At 39.7% G+C, this 15,951-nt stretch overlaps 1 protein-coding gene across 3 annotated transcripts in view; it reads left to right on the plus strand.

The window, feature by feature from the left end:
• LOC117402431 (AT-rich interactive domain-containing protein 4B-like) overlaps window positions 1-15,951 on the plus strand; it is a 146,625-nt gene that overhangs the window by 76,930 nt on the left and 53,744 nt on the right. For all 3 annotated transcript variants that reach the window (XM_059024391.1, XM_034003560.3, XM_034003561.3), the window contains exons 8-11: window positions 3,200-3,338; window positions 5,869-5,948; window positions 8,006-8,082; window positions 14,413-14,558. In XM_059024391.1, the coding sequence (XP_058880374.1) occupies window positions 3,200-3,338; window positions 5,869-5,948; window positions 8,006-8,082; window positions 14,413-14,558 (442 nt within the window). The remainder of the gene's footprint in view (window positions 1-3,199; window positions 3,339-5,868; window positions 5,949-8,005; window positions 8,083-14,412; window positions 14,559-15,951) is intronic.

Genomic DNA, 15,951 nt, shown 5'->3' on the forward strand with positions numbered 1-15,951 from the left:
CTGCTCCTCTCCCTCAGGTGGTGGTGGTTGAGGCAAAGGCAGTTCCTGCTGCTCTCCCTCAGGTGGTGGTGGTGGAGGCAGAGGCAGCTCCTGCTGCTCTGCTCTTGGCGAAGGCGGCAGGGGCTCCTCCCCTTCTGGCGGCGAAGGCGGCAGGGGCTCCTCCCCTTCTGGCGGCGAAGGCGGCAGGGGCTCCTCCCCTTCTGGCGGCGAAGGCGGCAGGGGCTCCTCCCCTTCTGGCGGCGAAGGCGGCAGGGGCTCCTCCCCTTCTGGCTGCACCGGGGAAACCAGCAAGCATGCTCCCTCTGCTGGCGGTGGTGGAGACAGAGGCAGCTCCTGCTTCTCTGCTCCTGTCGTCAGAGGTGGTGGAGACTGGACCAGCAGGCACTCTCCCTCTGCTGGTGGCGGTGGTGGAGACAGAGGCAGCTCCTGCTGCTCTGCTCCTACCATTGGAGGTGATGGAGGCAGGACCAGCAGGCACTCTCCCACTGCTGGTGGCGGTGGGCACAGCAGGTCTACCTTCTCTGCTGTGGGTGGTGGTGGCGGGACCAGCAGACACTCTCCCTCTGCTGGTGGGAATGGGCGCAGCAGGCACCCCTCTGACAGGAGAGGGCAGTTGAGTGGGGAATGCCCCTGCTCACCGTAGATGGGGCACCAGCAGTCCTGCATGACCGCCCGGATGATGGCATCCCAGCTGCTCTCCCGCTTTGTAGCCGCGGCTGGTAGCTCCCGCTTCTGGCGTCTCCCCCGGGGTACCTGGTCCTGGCTCGCTTGGGCAGCCCACTCCTCTCCCTGGTATTGGGTGGGGCAGATGGCCACGGTGTGCCCAAACTCCCCACAACCAGGGCACCACTCGTCTACCACATAGCTAGGGCCGACGTCCCCTGGTGGCAGTTGCCGCCGCATTTGCTGCTTTCTGCAGCTCTTCCTTCCCATCCTCACTCTCCTTTTCTCCACACACAATAATAAAAAACGAAAAAAACGAAGAAAAAAAACTGCAGTACCCTTCTTCTGCCTGAGTCCAGGAGGCGCTGGTGATCCCACGCTGGAAACCACGTGTGACAGGGTGGCTGAGCCGGTGACGTCATGGCAGAAGCAGGAAGGTAAAGTACTCACACCAGGCAAGTACTGCAGTTAAAGTAAATGACGCAGCGCGTCTTTTTATTTTTAAATAACAAAAATAAAATAAATATTTAAACAAAAACACTTGCTCACAGAGCGAAAATAAAAGGTGTAAACAGAAACAAATCTCGAACACAAAATATATAAAACACAGGTCAGGCTGGGCAGATTGCCTTCACTGTTCCTATGTTTAATTGTAGTTTAGTTTTTCTGTCTCGCTGCTTACACTCTCCTCTCTAACACCCCACCACGAGCGCAGAGAGCTGCTGGCTTATATACCGTGGCCGAGGGGTTTAACTGGCTAGTAATTATCCTATTACCCCTCGGCCACAATCTGCACGAGTTTATTAAATACTGTCTGGATGGGGCTTCCCATCCACGCTACTAAATAATAAACAAACAAACGGCTACGCCATCACTTCTATAAATACAATAATAAACAATAACAAAACCCGCGGCGGTTCGCCGTCATTTACAATAAATAAATCATAAAACAAAACAAATACAAAACACACTGCACAGGGGCGGAGGGGGAGACCCCGATCTAAAAATAAATAAATAATACGTACAGGGCTCTCTACCGCCCTGCTACAGGGGTCACTAAATCGTCTGTTCTGGAAATCTCCAGTAAAAGAGCAGCACTGGTATTTAGATAAAATAAACACCAATAAGATGTGTCCCCCAAATAGAGTTCACATTTCACATTGAGCAGGCATTAGTTCAGCTAATCTGTTTGCAGTGTGTAGCGACAAGAAACATGCAGCTGGCAGTGTGTAGTACATTACCTCATGATCTTTAATTCAGTTAATCGGAATTATAAAGTGAATGCAGTTGGGACTTGGAGATTAATCATATTTTGAAGCCGTCACGGTTTCCTTAATTCCCTTCCCATACTTAATTTAATGTAGTTAGAATTACTTACAAACTTTCTTTCAGTCTGAAGGCACAAAATTGGATCTTTTGGTAGATGCTGCTTATGTGTATTTTAAAGTTTTTTTTACACCTTTTAAAAGGGGTCTGGAACACCATGCACTGTTTCATTTTGCTGTGTCCTGTGCTGTTCGTGCCACAGTGATATCTTTTTTAACATAATCAATCAATTCGTTTTGATGTTTTTAATTCCAAAATCCTGGCTTATAAATCAGCAGGTGAATGAAACATGTTGGAGAATTAACGTATTTAACAAATTATCCTCAAAAGCAGCCATCAATACAAGTAACAATAACAGTAATTGCCTTCTGCTTCTCCACTGACACGGTTTCATTTGGTACGTTTGTTACACTGAGGCTTGATCATTGAAACGTCTTGGGATTGCCTATCGTGTTATATTGATGATTTTTCCAATGTCACAGCATCACATTTTCATGGAATGGCTCAATTGCCAACTCTGTTTCTGAAGCTATATAAACCAAGTGTTTTTTTGTTTTGGATAATATTATGTTTTGTATTAATAATTGATAACAAAAATGTTAATATAAAAAGTTCAGTTCATTGGTTTTAATATACAGCACATGGCTCACAAGTATAAAGCAGCAAGGAACATTAATTTACTGTTATCCTTTCACTTTAATGAGCAATGAAAGTAAGAATTGTACCTAATGCATTTTAAAGGCTATACAAAGGATAAAAGGCCTTTAGAAGTGCAGCCCTGAGAATTGACTTCAAACCCAATCATATAAACACTGCTTGTTTTATTGTTTTTTAATATGTTTTCAAAGGAACAGTAATTGTTGTAACTGGTTGGTTTACCAAAAAATAAGAGGTGAAACATGAAAGCCTCCATGGATAAAATGTTGCGTGCGTAACTTACAGCATACGTTTCTACTGGGACAATGATATATCTCTTGTGTCTACACACATTTTTCATAAAGACACTCAAGTGTAAAAGCAAAGCATGGAATGCCGACTTGGATTTGTTTTTAGTGGTGGATAACTATCTGGAATGCTGCTCATACAAACTCAATCTGCAACATGTGCCATGTGCCATTTGATGAACACAAAATGAACTGCCATACACATGGGCAGTTGCTTTTACAATATGTGTGTGGTGATTTTTAGCTTTGCCTCCTTCCCCTTGTAGCCCCGAAGAGGAATCTTCATCATCCTCCAGCGAGGAAGACGAAGGGGGCAGACGACTGAACGATGAATTACTTGGTAAAGTCGTGTGTGTGGAGTGCACAAGTGCAGACAAGAAGGTGGCCTCTTGGTATCCTGCTCTAGTGAGTATTAAACTTCATTTGCAGTACCAGGTGTATGTTGCTAAAGCCCCTTTCACACTGGCATGCTCTGTACGGGTTGGACTCTATCCTTGTCGCGATGCGGTGTCATGTTGGTCAGCTATGTGATTTCACACTATTTTTCGAAGAAGGGTCATCCTGGTTGACAGAAGCAAGTAAATGTGCATAAGCAATGCCTTGGAAGCTGCTTGTTTCAGACGCTTCCATCCAAGCGTTTCTGGATTGAATTGTCAGCCCAAATGTTGATTAGAGCAAATGTTGCAGTCTGGCTCATGGAGTGTCTCAATCAACAAAAGTATGGCTAAACAGAAATGTTGTTTGCAGAAGAGAAACCTTCACGCAGGCGTGGCTGTTTATTTTGTCCGCTTCCGAACGCCCATCATGCATTTTGTCTTGCTCGACCCGGGTCAAAGCGCGTCGACCCACATCCTAAGGTGGGTTGCTGCCAGGTACGTGATTGTGCCAGAATCGGGCTCAGGACCCGGTTAGAAGCGCCAGTTTGGAAGAGGCTTAAGATGCAAGCATGGTTTTACGTTTCAGGAGCCAAACGTTGTAATAAAACTAGAGAATAAACCAAAAATGAAAACTAGAAACCTGGTTCCTCTATCTAAAGAAGCGTGTTTAATAAAGCACCATTGAAAATGTTTTTTTACTTCTTCCCCCCCCCCCCATATATATATATATATATATATATATATATATATATATTATACGTAATATATATACGTAATATATTCCTTGATAATTGTAATACATTTTACAAGTGTTAATTTAAGTAGAAAACCAATTACAATTAATTAGAGATTCTTGCTGCATCATAAGACATCATTTTTAGGTTGTGGGGCTGTCATCATCAAAATGTTGGGGTAAGGAGTTTTTGGCACACACTTGCCCTGGCATAAAAAAATAACTGGTACTAATTCAGGGAGATTTGTGTCTGAAAGGTTGTCTTGAAGGGGTCATGTGTAAAGAAAGCTGTCCGGTACACTGCTGTTACAATCACATCTTGAGGCTATACAGAAAGGGTTTTGTTTTATGCAGCTACCGCATGTTAAAAATCACACTATGCATACTGCACCACATTCTTCCTATTGAATTCCTTTTGCCAAGGCAGATGTAGTTCTCTTTTTTGTTGGGTTTCTCTATATGTGTCATTGTAACCTCTTTATTCATGACCTGGCTCTATGCTTCCTCTAGGCCATTCTTCAATTCTGCTGCATTGCACACAGTTTCATAGTAAGGTATTTAGTCTTGGGCGAGTGGCTGTGATGGTTTACACATGATTGGCAGTTATCAATTGGACTTGCATAGTGCATCTAGACCTTTTATAGGTCTAGATGCACTATGCAAGACCAAACAACTGAACTGTTTTTACAAGTATTTAAAATAGGATGCAGATCATTTCTAAAAGCATATTTTAATAATAATAATAATAATAATAATAATAATAATAATAATAGAGTTGCCAGCAACTTTATGGCTTCCAGGACCAGTACTCGTACCAAACACTTTAGCAAATAGTGCATAATGGCATTTTTACATAGTAACCATGACCCTATGTGCACTCTATTATGAGTTATAAGGCAGGTTTACATTTGACCTTTAGGAGAGGTCAAAGGTCACGGGCAATGACATTTTTTGATAGAGCATACATGGGTTACTATATATGTTCCATAGTAACCGTGGCCCTATCTGCACTCTATAAGGAGTTATTAGCCAGTTTTGTATGTTGATGATGTCATCCAACGTGGCCGCCATGTTTTTTTATTGTAGCAACTTCCCTTGAACAACGTTTAAAGACAACCACACTAGGATCATGTGTGCCAATTTTTGGTTCAATTGGACTAGCGATTTCAGAGACAAAGGTTTTTGTAGCCAGTTTTGTATGTTGATGATGTCATCCAACTTTAACACCCTTTAAAGACAACCACACTACGATCATATGTGCCATTGGGTTTGTTTCAATCGGACTAGCAGTTTGGGAGAAGATCTTTTGTAGTTTGTGATTATGATGTCTGTACTGTGCGATTTTGATGTCATGCAGCATGGCCGCTATACCACACAACCTGTCAGCTTCTTAGGAACACTGGTTAATCTTGGACTATCCCTCAACAACTATACCAACTTTCAGCACTCTGCAATCCGTCATTTTCGAAAGACAGATTTTTACATTTAGGGAAATTCCATTTCGGACTAAAATGTTAATTTCTATAATCAGGGCCTGGTTTAAATCTCCTCGACCAATCTAGCAGTGTAGACTGCAGTGTTTAAAATCTTAATAAACTAAAGTGATTGTTTTGTCACAGCAAATATTAATGTATCCAGTATAAATTATTAGGAGCTCATTGATGTATGATTCCATTTATTTTCTAACTTTTCAGTGTGTTGTGCTTCTTTTAAAGGAATCTGCCCCCCTCCTTGAGGCTTTTGGTGTCAGTCGACTTCACTGCAAATTGTCTTCATTAACATTATGGGTGGACTTGTTCTCTTTTCTTTTGTTTTACCTTTCAAGGTTATCTCCCCAGACTGTAATGATGAGGTTGCTGTGAAAAAGGATAACATTCTGGTTCGCACATTCAAGGATGGAAAATTGTGAGTCCTATTATTCGCAGATGTAAAAAGCAAAGACAACATAAATATATGTTCAAGTCAGGCGTATTGACCTTCAAATCTGGTATCTAGTTTTATTTGTGTGTGTGTGTGAGAGAGAGAAAAGAAGGTGCTGGCTGTAGTTTTGCTTCCTGAATTTAATTTTAACAGTTAACAGTTCCAGCATATTTTAATATGTTTAACTTGCTGTAAAACTCAACACAAACAGATTTCAATAAATATATATATATTTTTTTAGAAGTACAGTAGACCCCTGTTAATCCATGCTGATTGGGACTGTCTTGAGCCGGTCAAAATATATACTGTATCAGCGTTGTTCAGAGGCAGAGAGAGCTGGTTTAAAAAAGTCACTGATCTTGCAAATGACTGTCAGCTTCCGCACAGATATGCTGATTTCTGCACTACAAAGCGCGCGAATACCTGCTTCTGCATAGATCAGATGATTTCTGCACTGATACATTTTGATAATGTTCTGTATTAAACCGCACAGCTTATTGAAACACGAGTTATTGAAACACAGATTAAAGGGAGTCTACTGTGTTTAAAATGGAGTGTACATCATTTCTAAAAGGCTATTTAAAAATCAATAAATGCATTAATAATAATAATAATAATAATAATAATAATAATAATAATAATATTAATAATAATATTAATAATAATAGGTCATTGTTTTGATGCCTTGTGGTATGTAACACCCATGTGGGAAACCATTTTTTTTCATATCTTTTACTGTACGTTTTCTTGTCACACTGGCTGTCTCACATTGAAACACAGACAAACTCGTGGCTGAGTAACAAGTGAGGACCTGCATGGAAACAGTTCTACACACTTCTAAGGGAACCCTTGTGGTGTATCTAGTCTGCTCTCAGAGTTTATTAGCTGCTTTATACTAGCCAGATTGTTATCAGCCAGAACAAAGTATCCAATTGCATTTCAATGCCATGGATGAACTCTGGACACCCTCTTGATTTCCCTAGGTACCCTTTGGTAAATGTCATACTGGTTGTGGCAGGCCTTTTTATTCATTATTCTTTCATATTCACTGCTAATCAGTCCTCTTCAGTCTCAATTTATTTAGCATCACTCTATGCATATAGAGAGGTGAGATTTCCTGCCAGTGGCTCTTTCAAAACTATATCCCAGGGGATAATGGACAACACAAAGAATCCAGGCTTAGTCCCGGATCCATTCATACTGACAGAACAGCTTTGTTTTACTCTGATATACAGTGGAGCCTGGTGATTCCCAGATGTGTGTTTTATTATAGAGCTTGTTTATTGTACAAACTTAGGCTATAGCAAAGTCAAGCCCAAGGGATGTAATCAGCCAGAAGTTCTCATTTGTCAGTGAAATGCACAAAAAATTAACCAATAAGACTATTATATGATTCTGTCAATGTAAATATATAAGAGAATTGTATTGTACCTTGTGTAAGATGCACATCTCAAGGCCTAACTACACCTTGTTTAGTTCTTTGTTGTTTTTAACCTTTTTGGTTTGTTGTTTTGCTTTGTATTTCCTTTTCTGATCTAAAAAAAAAAAATGGGATGTACATAATTTCTCAAACTGTTTAATAATAGTCATATTAATAATGGAAGCTGTTGTTTTGATGCCTTATGGTATCTAGCACCCCCATATCTTAAGTTTGCATACTCTTTTCACATTGGATGTTTACTTTTATTTTCCAAATGAAACATGTCAAATTCTGCTAGGCAGGCTAGATATTTTTTAAATGAATCTTCTCAAGTGCGGAATTAATGTTGGACTCACTTTGAGGAGTAGATATGAACCAACAACCATTATAGTGGTTAGAGGCAAGACAAGGGGGCGGTGTCAGTTCATTACAACACCTCTGTCTATTTCAGCCTTTCAATAGTAAGTCTAATTGAGTGAAATGAGGAATTTGATTTGTATGTGTCCCATAGCAAGAAAGACCAATTTACTATCTTGTGGAAGCATGGACATTGTTGATGGGAATGCAGGAAAGCAAATATTTGGTATAAATACTGCAAACACCGATTTTTGTTTTATTGTAGCAACGCCGTTTTCAGAAAGGATGTCCGAGAAATCAATAGTGAAATGGCTCCCAAACCTGAAGCTGGCATGAAGCCAGGTAAGAAAAATAATTCAATGTTACTGTGTGAGTGTTTGGGGAGAGTTTACAGAGTTGTTTAAAAGTCACTTCCAGGGGGGAAAACAGTATAGGCAATTGTACATGGAGAATGGAATAGTGTGGTTGACACATTTTACCATAGGGGTAAATGTTGAGATGCCTTCTATGATGCAAGGTTCCAAACATTCCATCATGTTCCCTATGATCACCTATTACTACTTTTTCCAATCCATAAACAGGTGAAGTCAGGTGAACTTGTGCTGGTGTACCATCATCCTTAATCAGTACCCTCTAGGTAACACATGGATCTATCGGGCTGTTGACCACCTACATGTCTCTATGTGTAGCACATACTGTGTAAAGGGGCTGTCTGTTACCTAACTGATCATGCAAGCAGAATCCATGACATGCATTCTGTAATTTTTATAAAGAAGTGTCCTTATTCCTACTAGAAATAAATTAGATCTGTGCAAGGCCTAACAGTAATTCAAGACTGCTAATTTTAATGATAGTTCACAAGGAACATTGTCAAAACTTTCTGCCCATAGTGAACCTAGTGTTATGGCAGGTGTTTTTATGTTTTTTGTCAAAACTCTGTATCTCTGTTAAAATAAAGCTGCATATTTACAAAGCTGTGACATTTCAGCAGTGTGTCCTGAAGATATGAAGATTACATCCACAGCACTGCATCCCTGCTTATTGGAAGTGTAAAGAAAGAGGTGGGCGGATCAGCTTATCTTCAGTGTCACAATTATTGACTGTCGGATTGTTTCAAACTCATTTGTAGGATCAAGAACATTAGTCAAATGGCCTTGTAAATCAGACAAGACAGAACGACAGTACAAGGTCACTTGATGGCTGAGCACTGAACAGACTTGTATCTTAGGCTCTCTACTTAAACCATTAAACCATTCTGTTTAGATTTTTGTTTATGGAGGCTGTCTTACTTGTAGATTTATGAATCGTCGTTGTCTGCTGCACTTAATGATTTTATTTGTCTACTTTTTTATGCTATTATGGCCCCAAAAGAAGAAACTAAACAGGAATTTCTGCCTCCCAGTCTCCCCATTACCGTCGCTGTTATAGATAAAGTTATTTCTGGGCTTCTGGATGTCCTTGAAACTTGCCAAGTTTAAACTTCCTCCAGTCTACATCTTCATGTTTGTCAGAATGTATGAAGAGGTGAAAGCAACAATTCTGGATTTTTGTTCCTGCGGCTTGCTACTGACCAAAGTAAACAGTGTTGCAGTCTTTTTTCATCGTTTGGTGTTTTAACTCTCTGTACAGTTTTGAGTGGTATTCAGTTTATATACCAAATACAATGTATGGAAAAGAGAGTATGTATGACACTGAAGTAAACAGCTGAATTCAGTGAATTTCCTTATCAAGCTCCACATCTCTGCAGAGCAACACATCGTAATTTGCACCAATGGGATTCATCGTCATTGTGTTGCCGGATTTGAATGGATGTATTCCAAAATAAGATCCAGGAAACAAACTTATGTACGCTGTACCACAGAATTTAAAAAAAAAAAAAAAATTAAAAAAAAATTAAAATAAACAATATAGCTTTCAACACTTAGTGTATCACAGTGCATGTGATGGTCTGCATAGGCTACTTGTATGATGCATAAAAAGAACAAATGATAATTTAACAATGGAATCTTTTTGTTAAAAACAGAAATAAATTGGATGTATTCATACCAACAATAATACTTATTTATAATCCAGGGCTGGCAATGGAACATGAAACAAGCAATGTGATTGGTCGAGCAAGGTTACAGCTGTCCATATATTGGATGGTTATGCACAGCTCGTGCCTCATCACATATTAGAAATCACTGCGCTGCCTCACAGAATTTGCAGTACTGGCAGCCATCTTGTTTACAGTTACAAAGTTACAGCACCTATACAACTGAATGACCAACTAAGTAAAAATATGGATGTCTCAAGTTACTGAACCACCAAAAAAATAAAAAAAAACTGGTAAGTAGACCGATTTAGATGAAGAACAATTACATGAACTGGAAGATAGCAAAATGGAGAGAAATACAAGAAAAAAAATGACAGGTGGGCAATTGCTTTCTTTCAGGACTGGCTAAAACAGAAACAAACTGAAATACATATCTCAACTGTGGAAAATGCACATCTTAACAAAATACTAAGTTATCTCTATGGAAATGTAAGAAATGCCCAAGAAGAAGAATATAAAATTTCAAGCTACATTAGTCTCCGAGCTGCAATAAACCACTGTCTAAATGAAAGCAAAACTGGGGAATCTGTCAATATACACACTCACCCCAACTTTATCACTTTGAATAAAGTATTTTAGTGGTTTGTAAACGCTACATAAAAAACACAAGAAGACACTTCTGCACAGTATCCACCCCTCTCAGACACATACCTTGACAAATTAATGAAATCCGAGACGGCATATTTTTTTTCTTTTTTTACTCCCTTCCCTCTATTCTACTGCCACCACTAATCTTCGACCAGATATTGTCTTGTGGTCTGGATCAGCATGCCTTGTTCACCTGGTAGAGTTAACAGTGCCATGGGAGGATGCTGTAGATGAGGCGTAAGAGGAAGAAACTGCAGTATGCTCAACTAGCCACTGAAGAGGAATAGCGAGGATGGAGAGTCCGGGTTTACCCAGTGGAAGTGGGTTGTCGAGGATTTGTGGCACACTCTACAACCCGGTTTCTCAGAGACGTCGGATTCAGTGGCCAAGAGTTGCGTCGTACAGTGAAGAACTTATCTGAAGCAGCAGAGAGGAGCAGCAACTGGCTGTGGTTGAGACGGAAAGATTCTGGCTGGGGATCTCAAGCACAATAGAAAGAAAGAAACGTTGATGTACGGGTAAGTAAGCTGGGCTGCGTTGAGTGGGGGACGGAGGGGGGTGATGCTGGGACGCCAGCATCACCGTCGAGCCCTCTTGAGGTGTCGTGGGCTAGTCGACGAAACACCGAGGATGGAAGGTGCCCACTTGAAAACCCTAGAGATGTACCCTACTTAGCTCATTCCAGACGGTTGTCATGCTGATGCGCTGGGGAGACCGCACTATGGTTGATCTCCGGAGCCAGCATCGCAGCCGTTGTGTGTGCTGATGCACTAGGGAGGCAGTGATTTTATATAGACACAGGGTTTGTAAGTAATCAACAAAAGTTGGGACACCTGTAGGAATTGTTAGCATCAACTTTCAAGGCTTAATTTACTTCCATTGCTGCAGAACAGCTGTAAGTTGTTAACCCATTACTTGTTCCCTGAAAAAGGCCTTTTTGTATAACTCTTGAAATGTACATTATTTTTCAGTTTTTGGTAACCTAAACTTTTTTTTTAAACCTCTGGCAGTTTACCGCTTACCTTTGTACCATTTCAGGTTATTCACTGGACTTGAACTGCTTAAATTTCAATAAAAACTGGAAAAATGGGGGTGTTCTAAAACTTTTGACCGGTAGTGTGTGTGTGTGTGTGTGTGTGTGTGTGTGTGTTTATATATATATATATATATATATATATATATATATATATATATATATATATATATATATATATATATATATATATATTTCAAATCCACAGTTTTGACCTGGATTATAAATGCAATAAGGCACTTCAGGGTGTCCGTATATGTCCAATATACTGGCTTCTCAGGGGTTAGAGGCACTTGGCTTTGCCTCAAGTTGCACAACGCACCAAGCGTCCATATATTGGATGTATACGGACACCCTTTCGGGCCTTCTTGCATGCTGAATGCATTTTAGGGACAGTTTGAGACATTTTCACTTATCATTTAATGTAAGCAGAAAGAGGAAGTGGCTCAAACTGCTATGTAATTGGAGTATTGTTTGTTTTCATATGGGGAAGAGGAAAGGAATAACCTGTATCTGGGAGTTGCTAAAAGTCTTCTCTCTCAATTTTGCACTGTTGGTATCAAAACTGGTGTTGATTTCATCTGATCCTTCAGAAGACATTGTCTTTCGGAAGTCTTTATCTACAGTTTATAGCTAGCATGGGGATACGTTCTTGTTATTCCACTTGAGTGGAATAACATGCTTACCGGGACTAGTTTAGTTTAATGTGTCTTTGCTTCCATTCCAATCCAGTGGTGTACTGCTGAAATTGACCGACTGAGCTCAAGGTTCTGTCTAAAAAGACTGTTGCTAAGAGGCCATAACATGGTTTGAGCATAGTCTGTTGAAAATTAAAGTAAAGCTCCACCAGGTAAAATGATCCCTGAATTAATTGATTTAATATAAATACAGTGCCAAATACAGTGCAATCCAGAAATAGCTCTATCACAAGGACTCTCTACTACTGAATGTGTCTTAACACCAAATAACCTAACAGCCAATGTATTTATCTACATCATGGCAGTGAAACAGAGAATAAAGAATAATAAAAAAGACAAGGATCATCCGATCCCCTTTAGCTTTGGACTGGGATCTGGAGTTCTTGAAGAACTGAGCCATTCCTAATAACTGGAGGACAGAGCTGAAGGAGGAACGCTCCAGCAACTTCGGGACCCTGCAGTACACTGTAGTTGGCACAGATAGTTTGGGTCCAGCATCTGAAAGTTTGAAAACCAACCAAACACAACATGATACACAGCATGTTTTTTGGGAAAACCAGTTTTCTTGGTGATGTCCATCCTCCCTATGTTTTGGGATTCTGTTTTTGCAGGGAAGATGGGGCTTTTTCATACTGCTTATAATACCACTCTTATGTGCTACTTTCAGAACTGGTGAAATGTCAAGGGAGAAATCGATCCTAGAACTGCAAGTAGGTCACACACTGAGGGCTTGATTAAAACTCAACTTAAATTTCGGTCCAGTTCGTTCAAACTCACTATAGAAAAAAATAGTACACGCCATTTTGCTTGCTTAACTGTGGATTGTTATACATTTCTAAAGCAAAGTGTTCAGACTACCATTGAGCTGCCCATTGTTAAGATATATTTCAGAAGCTATGTAATAGAGCTACAGCCAGAGGAACTGTGTCCTATTTTACATACATGCCTTTGGTATAATTAATCCTAAAGGGTTCAGAGCAACGTTCTTGGAGACCTGCCTAGTCTGGCCTGTCTAGTTTGACCCCACCATAACCAAAACGGTAACAAATACAGTGCATTCAGCCCGTTGGTTTGACTGTTTACTATGAAATTGATTTGAAACAGTTTGTTTTGTTTCAGTCAGGAACAAGATCAAACCAATTTCAAATTGGGACGCTGGCAGAAATATGTCCATCCCAAATTGCTGTGATAGAGGAAGTATGCTCTAAGTGCTTATGTGGGCGTCAATCCAAAAGCACTGGAAATGTCTGCAATATCAGTGGTGTTTTACGTGGGGAGCCCTATGCTTGAAAAGCAAATGGTTACTAGAACCAAGCAATTGTGTATTTAGTGCTCTAAAAGGTGAGGGACAATGGTAGGTGCCATAAACAGTCCCCCTATAATTATCTGTCCACACCTCACCTCATCTGACATTAACAAAGTTAAATATAGCAGCTTGTAACAATGGATAACCAAGTTGGAAAAAGAGATCCGGCAAGGGTTCAAGTACGATGAATACACAGGTTTCCAGGTCCCCAAGTCGAGCTCTAATTACCAGGGAATGTTTTTTCTACAAAAAAATACCTTTCTGTTGCTTTTTTTTATTGAATTGCTTGTGTGTGTTGTCTCTGACTAGGCCAATGTGTAATGTCTGGGTGTGCAATAGAATCATTCCATGTATATCAACTGTAACTCTCTCTTGTTGTTTAGTGAAAATATGTGTGTAAATATGGTAAAAGAAAATTTAAGCTTCAAATATATATATATTTTTAATTTACTCAACTTTCAATGATGTTTGCAATCATTCTGAGTGGATCTCATTGTAAATACTCAAATATTGTAGTGCTCTTTGGTTCTAGTTGCCTGTAATCGATAATATTTAATGTAGGCTAGATCAACAAAAGTGTCTTCATATTCATAAGCACCATCTAATGTACAGCAATATATTGTCATCAATATAAATGATGTAAAAGTAGCGGATCATTTGAAAAATAAGTTTGAATCTATTTACTGATGATTTTGTATTGTGTTTACTTACTGTGTTAATATATGACATTTAACTTGGGCAAATTCTTTAAACCAAAAAGCAAACATTACGTGTGCAACTTATTATTATCATTTGAATTACTGTTTAGTATTTAACATTTTTAAATGTGTTTTCATTTAACTGAATTATGGCAGTTGGGCTTCCAGGAAAGAGGACTGTAGCCTCTCTCTTTCCTAAAGGTGTAAATGAAATGCAGCACCTTCATCTCTGTCTGTGTCTGGTTCCCCTGTAGCTTTGGACCGGGCTCTGGAGTTCTTGAAGAGTGGAGCTGTTCCCAGTAACTGGAGGACAGAGCTGAAGGAGGAGAGCTCCAGCAGCGAGGAAGAGGACGACAAGGAGGAAGAGGAAGAGGAGGATGCTAGCAGTGAGGACGACGAGGTAATAAATCAAATAAATCAATCCACTTTTAAAACAGGCTTGTCTGACTTTGGAGCACCAAGACTGACCATGTGGATTGTAGCTGCCAATACACAATGATGATAAAATAATCTTCAGGTGTACTGTATATTATAGAGAAAATATAGAATTCACAGCAGTGCAGCAGAAAGTATTTGGGAGACAAAAGCTTGATTGCTTCTGAAAGCAGAATGAGATCTGAAAAACCTAAGATGTTTGCTGTACATTAGTAATAAAGTTGCTGGATGTGAAAAACAAAATAAATTATATTTCTCAGCTTGGCTACCATTTGCCTACATAGCAGTGCTGCAGTTTTGATCTTTATATATATATATACACACTTTGTGTGTGTGTGTGTGTGTGTGTGTGTGTGTGTGTGTGTGTGTGTGTGTGTGTGTGTGTGTGTGTGTGTGTGTATATATATATATTGTAACACAGCAGGGAGGGTGGTTAAAATACTCCCTGCAGAAAACGTGTGTAGGGTTTCATTTAATTGTTTTGCTTTATTGTTTAAGCACATTTAGTTTAATTGTTTTATTGTTAATTATCCCCTGCACCTGGTAGTGATTGTAAATTAGAACCAGGTGCAGGGTATTTAAAGAGTGCAGTCAGTCTGCACAGGGCTGCTGTGTGAAGAGCCCGCTTGCGAATGTGTGCAGGCGTACGAAGAAAGTAAGGTAGAGTGAAACCTGTTAGTGTTGTGTTAAAACTGTGTTTATTTTGTTTTGGTTTGTTTTACAGGGAAACAGCTTAGCTGTTCTGTTTATAGTTAGGTCCAGTCCTGTGTGTTAGTTATTGCTCAAAAAAGAGCTAGGTGTTTATTTTGTGTCTTTTTTTTGTTTGTTTATTAAAAGTAGCGCGTCAGCGCAGTTAAAAATCAATTTCTGTGTCTGGGTCAGTATTTTAAAAGGGGCAACGAATGACCGTGAGTGGCGGCCAGGTTTACTATATATATATATATATATATATAATTATTAGTGTGTGTATGTGTATATATAATCAGGGGTGGGAGTGTTCCGTCTATAGATGATTTTCCGTCTTAAATATTTGGGGAAACTGTAAAAAAAATGAGTGTGTGTTTGGAATGTGTACTGTAGCAATGGCTGGCGTTGGTGAGCCGAGAGCTGATTTTGTAAGTAAAAGGTTAGCTCAAAGATGTTTGATTTAATAGATAATCTTTGGTTAGCTGTACCTGAGAAAATGCAGTGAAAACAAGCAGCCATATTTAGCTGGAAACCAGCAATTCTCTGCACAATAGTAAGCTTTTCAGAAGTATAGCTTGTGTGTTTTTTTTTTTTTGGTTTTTTTAATATATATTTGCTTGACAGACGCACTTATGCACGGCGACTTAGAGGTAACAAGTTATTAAAATAAG

Source organism: Acipenser ruthenus, chromosome 5, assembly GCF_902713425.1.
Source record: "Acipenser ruthenus chromosome 5, fAciRut3.2 maternal haplotype, whole genome shotgun sequence".
NCBI classification, from domain to species: Eukaryota; Metazoa; Chordata; class Actinopteri; order Acipenseriformes; family Acipenseridae; genus Acipenser; species Acipenser ruthenus.